Source organism: Diadema setosum, chromosome 19, assembly GCF_964275005.1.
Source record: "Diadema setosum chromosome 19, eeDiaSeto1, whole genome shotgun sequence".
Taxonomy (NCBI): domain Eukaryota; kingdom Metazoa; phylum Echinodermata; class Echinoidea; order Diadematoida; family Diadematidae; genus Diadema; species Diadema setosum.
Window position 1 is genome coordinate 10634346 of NC_092703.1, and position 10880 is coordinate 10645225.

Here is a 10880-nt window from a genome sequence, read left to right on the forward strand (position 1 = left end):
CGCAATCTGTGTACTAAACTAAAGCCGAACAATACTTCTGCCACACAGTGTACACGTACATTTACATGTGATTGCATCAGACCGCGTCGACGTGCATGTGTTTTGTGTGTGATTCCCAGTGATGTTCGCCGAGCTTTCCTGCCACCACCACCACGGGGCCGTCCCCCTCGCTCGCCGCCATGTGCCAGTGTCCCCGCCCAGCCTCCCTCCGCGCCGCCGCGGCGTGATCACCATTCATCTGCATCAACGCCACCTACGTCAAGGTTCGGCATCATCCTAAAATGTAGTACACTGTACTGCACCATTGTAGAGCTGCACAGCTCTATGTACTGCACTTTGTGCAGCGATCTGAGGTGTAGCTACATGAGACTACCAACGTTGTCATGCTTTCAGAAAACATTGTGATGATCAATGATGTAACTTTTATGCGGTTTTTTTTTTTTTGTGACCCACTACATATAAGGAGCTAAGTTGTAGAGAAAATACCAAACTTAGCTTTGATATATATTGCATTAAGATCCATGATTATTAATGTAGAGGCATGACATTTGCACACAAAACGATGACAAAATCATACTCGCAAATGTAGTGCCGTGTATAAGGGAACACGGTTTGTTAATGATGATGATGATGATGATGATGATTGTTATTATTATTATTATTATTATTATTATTACTTTTATTATTATTATTATTATTATTATTATTATTATTATTATTATTATTATTATTATTGTTGTTGTTGTTATTATTATCGTTATTAATTTTTATTATCATCACTATCATCATCATTATCATCATCATCATAATGATAATAAACAATAATAATAATAATGTGAAGAAGTGACACCTATTGGAGCCACCGAGGCCCATGGTTTTACCGCCGAGAAACTTCTAATTTCTTCTTGGACTACTGCTACTTCTTCTTCTTCTGACCCTCCTCCTTCTCCCCTTCTTCTTTTCTTCTTCTTCTTCTTCTTCTAGGTTCTTCTTCTTCTTCTTCATGCTAATCTGCCTTCTTCAATCCTGAAGATTCTTGCAGATATAATCTGCCGATTTTTGTGTTTGACCGCTTCACTGGGGTTTCATCTTGGTCTTTGGGTGGATTTTTTTTTTTTTTTACCTGGCACTTAGCACTTAGCTCAACAATGCACCAAACCGACGTCGTGCAACTCTTGATCCTCTTAAAAACTGATGGGCAACAAGGACATTGCCGTGATGGGACTAGGACTTTCACGTGCATGGAAGCTCACTATCTTACCCGCCTTTTAGCTCAGTCATGACTCCTTTAACGGAGTCATCCCGTGCACAAGACTGACACCCACGAGTCATACAGCCCACGAGTTCGACATTGACAACTATAGGTCCATGAGTCATACAGCTCACGAGTCATACAGCCCATGGGTTCGACACTAGGTAAATAAAGCCCATGAGTAATTCGACACTAGGTAAAAACAGCCCACGAGTTCGACAGATACAACAAGGGGCTCATTGTGTCGGTCTCGTGGGCCTTATCAGCTTAGTGTCGAACTCATGGGCTGTATGATTCGTGAGCTGTATGACTCGTGGGCTGTATGGCTCGTGGGTGTCGGTCTCGTGACGTGCACCTCCTCTAATGAGGGAATTGGCATCGCGTTAACAGAGAAATAAAGACTCCTTCAAAGGACGAAAGGATGGGGAAATCAAAAGGTGTTTCATCCGAAACAAAACCAGATGTATTCAGTAAACGCATAAATAAGTAAAACACAATAATCAATTATGTGAAAAATTAAACTAGAAACTAAAGGTCATATAGATATAGATAGATATTGGTTTATTTCATCGAAAGGAAAGTACAAATGCGTTCAAACACTGAGAATGGTATGAACTTTTAAACAAACTTTTGTGAAATTAATGCTTTCCTTCCTCCATGGGAGGGTAACAACAATGGGCGTTACATATAGTAATACGCTACATTTACAAAGAAAATGTGAAGAAACTTTCACTAATATGCTTTTTCTGCATTAACAGCATAATGAGAGCTACCTTGACTTACCTCCTTCGGAAAATGGAGAGACTAAATTGACGACAAGCCAATCATGTCAGTTAAAAGATATTTTCCTTTTCATTTTAGATAATGACATTTCATGAATTCGTTCATGCTGTCATGTTTTCATACTACATTACTAGTATTATGACAGAGAAATCGCAAGCGCGCACCATATGGATGCGTAGTCGGAAATGTAGAATGTGCACTGTCAAAACATCGGTGTTAGATTTAACACCATGGGTGTTAAATCCAACACCGATCAAACTTCAATAGAGGACCACGCCTACAGGTGTAGAAAATGTATTGTGACGGTGTTAACAAGTGTTCGCCTGGCACTTCGTGGTGTTAATTTGACACTGTGACTGGTGATATTTTTGACACTGCGCTAGAGTTAATTCAATAATGACACCGCATGGTGTTGATTTGATATTGGTGGTGTTAATTCCAATGGTATAACACCCGTCCAGCTTCAATAGGGGACCACACCGACTGGTGTTACTGTGGTGTAAATGTATTTACAGATCTTTTCAAAAATCAAGTACTTTATCGGAAAATTCTTTATCGTCTTGTTGAAGTTCAAAATTAACAAGAAGTGCAGTAACTAAGAAACTATTCCAAAAAAAATTCAAATTTTGAAATGACACCCGGAGGTGTTAATCTAACACCATGAATGAGCACCGGAAATTTATTACCAGTTCGGTGTTTCATATTTAACACAGGACTTTTTGCAGTGTGTGATCTTAAAAAAACGAGCCCTTCTTTTTTTTTTTTATCCGCAATATTTGAACACAAACAATAATTATCACCAAGGAGGTTGGTCTCCCTCCCACATCCTACATTATGATTTTTTCCATCACGCTTGCATGCCTGAAAGGGGTAAAACTCGTGGTTCATTGCTTTCAAGACGGATGATAACGCGTTCTACCAAAGTATAATCCGTGAATCGCTTTATATGCCTAAATGCTTTCGATATACGGCACCATAGTTCTGTCTACAGGTATAAATGAGAAAACAAGTGAAAACTTCGGACATTGTTTTATTTCATTGCGCCTTGTCAACTGCAGCTCGCCGACATGGCTGTCTACAGCGGCATGATCATGACATTTTACGCGGTTCTCGTCTGTATTGGGGTGCCGGGAAATACGATTATTCTCGTGGGCTACGGCCTGCGTAAGAGGAAAATCGGCACAGACATCGTGATCATGGGGATGGCGTCCATCGACCTCTTGTGCAGCCTTCTCCACGTCATGAAGATGAACGTGGGAAGCTTTGCCAACGACAACTTCTGCAGGTGGTTGACGTTTTTGTCGACGGCCCCCACCTTCGTTCAGCTTCTTCTTACCACCACGGTGGCCATCGATAGATACATAGCGATCTGCTGGCCGCTGAATCGGCGCCTCACCCCTCGCAAAGCTTTCATCGCCGTATTGCTCTGCTACTTCGTTTCGACCATGATACCCATCCCCGGCGTCGTGATGGCTTACTACGACAAACTCTCCAAGGTTTGCAGGAGGACCGATAAGTCCATCCAGTGGTTAAGATATTTCCATGCAGTTGTTTTTCCAAGTTTTTTCTACCCGTCCTTGCTTGTGACTGTCCTTCTCTACATTCGAATCGCCCACGTGCTGTACAAGAGAGTCAAGATTCACGCCACACTCGTCGGACTTCCAAAGAAGCCGGTAGCGTCAGCGACGGGAACGTCGAGCGCGGTGGTCTCCGGGCAGCTCCGACCGATACAGGAGAACTCGACGGCAGTGACGAGTGCTACTACATCGCACGTCCAAAATATCGAGATAGCGCCGGCGGCCAGTGGCGTGACGCACACCCAAGGATCATCTCGAATGGTCCTCCCTGCTGCCCAGGGTGATGAGATGAAAGAGCGAGGACCAAGCTTCAATACACCAGGTATCAAGGGATCCGGAGAGCACCCCTCGAATGCTGCCCCTCCCTCTGCTGCGACAACAGATGACTCAGCGACAGCAGTGCCGCCTGGCAGACAGCGGACAAAAGATGGTGCCGACGCCGATCAGCAGCTGCAAGAGCAGAAGACAACTCGTATGCTGGTCGTCGTCGCGTTAGTATTCTTTATCAGCTGGATACCGACCATAGTCCAGACCTACGTTCCTCGAAGTACATGGTATCGAATCGCGCTGTCGTCAGACCTCATACACACCCTCTACACTCTCAGCTACCGGCTCTACGAGATCAACTCGGCAACCAACTTCTTTCTCTACTGGGCCTTGAATTCGCGCTTCCGTCGCGATTGTAAGATTCTCTACCGTAACGTCCGGAAACTTTTCGGCATCTGACGGACGAGTCTCCGTAATGCATTAACCCTATTCCCTTCCCACCTTGGGGGGGGGGGGGGGGGGGGGCGGGGGGGGGCATTTTACCCCCCCCCCCCCGACGTTTCGCGTGATTATTCCGCAACGCGTGATGCTCTCGCCGCGACATTTTATGACTTTTTTCTTTCAAGTATCGCGCAACTTTTGAGACCAAATTAACCCTTGTCGCTCCCGGGCATACCGTTTTGAAGCCACGCCCCTTTGAAAAAAATTCGTCGACCCAAAAATTGCTCAAAAACATGATTTTGTGTACAAATCCAATGTAAATTGTGTTTTTGCAATTAATTCATACAAAAATTAATCTTTTTACTTTCAATGGCTGATAATAATTTATTTTAGCCTGATTATGCTTTGAAAAGTTTCTGCGACAAATTTTGACGAAAAAAACTAAAACAAAAAGTAAAAAAACCAAAAAAATACATAAGAAATTCAATAAACAATAAAGTACATAACAAATAATTATGAAGCCGAATTTTTGCTTCAATATTATTGTTGAGGATATTGAAAAGAATATGTTCACCAAAAATTAGAAGTCTTGGTGCTTTATTATTTGATTTATAGGCAAAAGAAAAATTGCATAAATTAGCATAAATTAATTGATATAAAATACATATATTAAAATTTGAAAAATCTAACTATACAGTCTTGTAGATTACATTGGCCTCTACCTCAGTGCAAATTTTCGCGAGGATCGCAAGATCCACGACCGAGAGCTGAAGGGGGGCCAAAAAGTCCCCCCCCCCCCCCCCCGTGGTTTCAAGTCCCTCAAAAAACACGGTGGGATTAGGGTTAAGATGTGTTTTTGTTTTGGTTTGGTTTAATACTTTGGGTGTTACACCGTACACGAATGGATGTCACACTGCTTATGAGGTGAATGAATATGAATGCAGGGCACACTTTGTAGGAATGTGTATACATATCTTTCCCTAAGGGGATATGTTATGGTTATGATATTTCACGTGTGATTGTAATCATTTCATAACTTGTTTCTTGTGCGGATAATGAGAGTTGATGTTGGTATCTTTAATATCATTTTCATCAAAATATTACGTGACATATGAATTCGTTATATATCTTTTTGTAGTTAGAGTGCAGGAGATCAGGCGCATCTGTGCTGATTGCAATATAGATATCACACGTCTTGCGAACAGTAATGTAAAGTTTATATTCACAAGTATTTGAGGTATAATGTAATTACAATTCAGCTGTAACTTTTTTTTTCAATGAGTAGACTTCAAAATATAGTTTAATAGAGGAGAATCAACCCAAATATACATGTAGATTCGGTGATTATGAGTAAACACATCAGTGATATTTGAAGGAAATCGGGCAAATGGTTCAAAAGAAAATAATTATAAATTTTAAAGTTTGAGAGAGAGAGAGAGCAAGATATGATATGATATATATATATATATATATATATACATATATATATATATATATACATACATACATACATATATATATATATATATATATATATATACATATATATATATACATATAATATATACATGTGTGTATATATATATATATATATATATATATGTATATATATATATATATATGTGTGTGTGTGTGTGCGTGTGTGTGTGTGTATTGTATTCTGCCAGCGTTAGCATAATGTATCATGTATAATACGCATCACTATTTTCCTGAAAACTTACCACTACCATAGGGTGCAAATGCACGTTTGTTTCTATTCCGTAACTTTCACATGAATCGAAAGCATGCATCTTCTCGACTGTCAGTCACTGCAGCAGGTATAGTGTATAGCCACCTGAATGGTCATTACCACACTACTCAAAGGCATCTCTGTCAAATTGGAGAAATAAAGAGACTAATATGTGAATGTTATTACAGACATAAATAAATGAATAAACAAATAAGCATATATGATATATATATATATATATATATATATATGTATATATGTATATATATATATATATATTTATTTATTTATAACGAAGAAATAAGAAATAAACTAGTAATGCATTATTTCGCCAATAAGAATGAGTTATTCATATATATATATATATATATATATATATATATATATATATATGTATATATATGGGCCGTGACGCGAGAAAAAGGCCCTTAGGGCATTATATACCGAAAATGAGTTTTCACCTCCATATTGTAGAAGAAACTCTGATGTATTTGGATATGCAAACCTTTGTCTGAAATTCTACTCCTAAATGCTCCAATTCCGACATTCAAAACAGCATGTTTTGTCCAAAATCCTGTCATCTTTTATGCGTCTATGCTTTTCCGCGTAGTTAGCTAGTTGATCTTTTTTGCGCGTATTGCTTTGTTAAACTTCCGCGCCGTTTTCTGGCGTTTGCGCGCAGCGGCGCTAAGGGCCCTTTTCTCGCGTCACGGCCCATATATATATTACAGACATAAATAAATGAATAAACAAATATACCCTGGTATATGATATATATATATAAAACCTTCAAGCAACACATACAATAATGTATGATATATGTATTATTTATACATACATATGTGTTATATTGTTACAAATAATTGTTCATATCATGAACATATATCTCTTCAATTTGACAAAGGTCATCATCTTACAAGAATTATGACTAGTTTGTCTCCTGCGTCAAAGCTGCGATATCAATAACGCTGCAATTAATTCTGATATCATGCGTGGGCATCACACTGCCTCACGCCTTGTTGAGATTGCTGTTGTTCGGGGGATTTTGTTTTTGTTTTTGTTTTTGATTTTTTCTTTTCTTTTCGATCACCACAATATTATGAGGAATAAAGCCTGGAACTTTAATCGGCTTACAGGATTAAGCCAAGAAAGTGAGGATTAATGCCTTTCAATGAAATATAAAATAAAAGATGCCAGGCTTACCCGAAAACAATGAAAGACACATGGAGCGTATGTAACGTCATTTTGTTTGAAAAAAAAAAAATCACACACACACACACACACACGCACACACACACACACACACACACACACACACAGTTTCAGTTAAGTGGTACAGCAATCATGAAAGGCATGAAATAAAAGCTATATCGCCGCTAATAATGCAAACACCTGCACGATATTTAGAGAGACGGGAACGAAGTCCTTATGTTCTAAAGATGCATAATACTTGTACTTTGGCCATGTCTTTTTTTTTCATTTTTTTTTTAGTATTCAGTGTACATTTGCCGTAGATTTATTGATGATCACCGCGACCGAACTTTAATGATATTTTTTTATATTTTGCCTTTTTAGATATCGCTCTATCACACACACACTCTATGATATTAAACTTTGAGTGCCAGGACTTTCCCAGATAAGCTCTCTCCCTCTAACTCTCCCTAATCGTCTGGCAATTCATGTATAAGATGATCGTATTATGTCATCTCTTTTGAGCTGTGCAAATCATTGCTGCTATTATTTTGAAGACAGTTTGGAAATTCGTGAAATCTAAACGCAACAGCTCACTATAATTACTTTTACACGCTTCAATGATTTGCTTTATTCAATATTTCTCTTGTATAAACTGTGTTGCATATCACTACCGTAGTGTCTCTTTGCGCTTTAAGGAAGAGGGATTTATTTATTTATTTATTTATTTATTTATTTATTTATTTATTTATTTATTTATTTATTTATTTATTTATTTATTTATTTATTTATTTATCTATTTATTTATTTATCTATTTATCTATTTATTTATTAAGTCTTCTTTAAAAGCAGAGTAGTCCCATTCAGTGCCACAAAGGCCTGCTTTACAAGGGAGCCCTGCGTTGATATACATTACAATTATGTGCACACAATAAAAAACAAGAACAAAACGAACATAGATATGATACAGCTAAAGAACAATTGGTTCGTGAGAACTTAAAACACATAAGAAAGAACATAAAACGAGCGGAGAAAATAGATATCTGAATAAATTCATAGCTAGTGCAAAGGCTTCATATCAAATGAGAGATTGGTGTTGGCGTACACGATTCTTAAATGTTTGCAATGAGGAGGCTGTTTGAATAAAAATGGATAACTCATTAAATGATTTGCTTGCAGCATAAGTGAAGGAGCATTTCTAATATTCAGTTCTAGGTTTGGGTATATGTAATTGGCAAGAAAGGGCATATCGAGTGGTATAAATAGTAGGGCGTTTGGTCACAAGTTTAACTATGTACGGTGGGGCTAAATTGTGTAGCAATTTGTACACCAGGACACAGTAATGATATTGAATTCTTTGTTCAATTTACTGCCGTTTGAGAGCACGAGTAAGAGCTTGCGCTGACATGTAATAACCTCCATTCAATACTACACGAGCATACTCATTTTGACAGCGTTGCAATCTGTTTAAATTTGTCTTTGTTAATGACCCCCATACAGCGCAACAGTAATCAATATGCGGAAGTATGAAAGAAAAATACAGCTGATTCATGATCTTACGTGTCAAACACGATTTGATTCTTCGTATACACACAACAGAACGAGGAATTTTCATGACTACTTCATCTATAAATGTGGGGAGACCAGTCAAGAGTTTGTTCAAAGATTACCCCAAGGTGTTTGAGACTCGTGACAGCTTCCATGGAAGCTGTCACGAGTCTCAAACACCTTGGGGCCTTTGCAAAGGCCTGCCATTCATACAAATTTGAAAAGAATGTCTCTGTTTTCCTCGGCGAGGTCTGAATAACATGACTTTCGTTTTTTCGATGAAAATAGATAGACGATATGTATAGTGTACAATGTATGTAGCATAGTAGATGCAAAACCAAACTCTAAGTAAGTAAATAGTAGTAGGATGTAAGTAGGATGAGAACATAACTCAAACAATGAACAATTTCAACGATTTCCTAAATCGACAGGATGTAATTCACACCGGAAGGCACTTGCGTCAACCGACAAGACTTTTTCAGCAAAGTAATTTTCAAGATATTGTTCCTTATAGAAGTCGATAAGAGCGGCTTTAAGGAGATTTGTACAATCATAGAAGTCATATAGGATTGTATTTCCATTCGCGGTATTTCCTTTATACACTGCTGTACTGATTCTTATTGTGCATAAATGTGTCATTGTAATTGCATTTGTGTTGAAAATGAAAAATACATGAAATGAAATGAACCAGAATAAAGTCTCTTACATCTGGCCCTTCGGGCCTTCTACTGGATGAGAAGCCAGGAAGACGACTTCTCGAAACTCGTTCCGGTGATGAGTTTCGGCAAGTCGCCCGGACACTTTGGCGAGTTTCGGGGATTCGCTTTCCAGAGCGCCATGTGGACAAATCGCCTATGTGAAAAAGTAAGCGAGTTTATTTTTTTTATTTATTTATTTATTTATTATTATTATTTTTTTTTTTTTGGTCGTAGAAGCCGCCTATGGCTTAACCCTCTGCCACATTATATTAGGGAGCTTTAGATTTTAGACGCGCGGGCGTTCAAAGAGAAAAAAACATGATCTGAGCGTGCGCAGTAACTTGATCCGCGCTACTGCGCACGCTCAGACCATGTTTTTTTCCCTTTCAACGTCCGCGCGTCTAAAATCTAAAGCTCCCTATTATCTGCTCATAGGTTTTTGTGTGGAATTTGTACTCATTTGTTGACTCAATGGCACAGAAAGGGTTAATAGGCGATTTGGAGGAATAACATTTCACTTTCTCATCCCAAACAAGGTGTCTATCAGCAAAGTGCCTATCAGCATGCAACAAGTCAAACAGATATCCTACTCCCGAACTTACTGTGAATAAACTGCAGTGAATGTAGTAGAATTCATAAAAATTAACACATCAATGAACTTATGGAGAAATCTAACAAACCGTTCAAAGTCATGAATTTATAAACTTTCGATTAAATCCTTGTGGCGCCGGATGGAAGTATTCCGATGATTTGGAAGGACTTAAAGAAAGAAAATTCGACAAATTTTAATCTTATTTGAGCAATTACGTACTCCGCCAACATGTTGCTGAAAACTTATGTCAACGATATTATCATATTCGTCTGCGTTGTGAAGACTTTATGTCAAGTGTTCCTTCAATGCATACGCTAGAAAAACAAAAGTATGTAGAAATCTCTTTATTTTCTCTATATCATTGACTTACTGTGACATACGAATTGTCATAGAGCCTTCTTATCCAACAATGACGGCACGCTGATTTAACCCAAATCTGGTTTAAAAAAAACAGCAACAAACAAACAAAAACAAAATTTTTGAATGCATTACCCGATTTCTGAAACTTCACTAATCTATCCCTCAAATATAACATTACTGCACTGGAAAAAATACATACAACACGCTTGAATACATTTACGTCTTCTAGCTGTAAAGAAGGCGAATATATATAGTTTGGAAAGATAATCTACTAGTACTTGCCTTCTTGCGTAGATCAAGCTTTTAGTCTCACACCTAAAAAATAATTCTCCACAACACACAAACACAGCAAAAACAACATTTTAAAATAAAGATTAAATGTCCTCCGTGTTTCACAACAAAATAAACCAACTTGTTTCAATTCAGTACAAACTAAAGTTGC

The 10880-nt window shown here is 38.2% G+C and overlaps 1 protein-coding gene across 1 annotated transcript; it reads left to right on the plus strand.

Moving 5' to 3' along the window:
- The first annotated feature begins 3102 nt into the window (after nt 1–3102).
- Nucleotides 3103–4338, plus strand: LOC140243010 (uncharacterized). The gene has a single exon (XM_072322752.1). It carries the CDS (start codon nt 3103–3105, stop codon nt 4336–4338), a length of 1236 nt encoding a protein of 411 aa, XP_072178853.1.
- Nucleotides 4339–10880: the final 6542 nt, after the last annotated feature.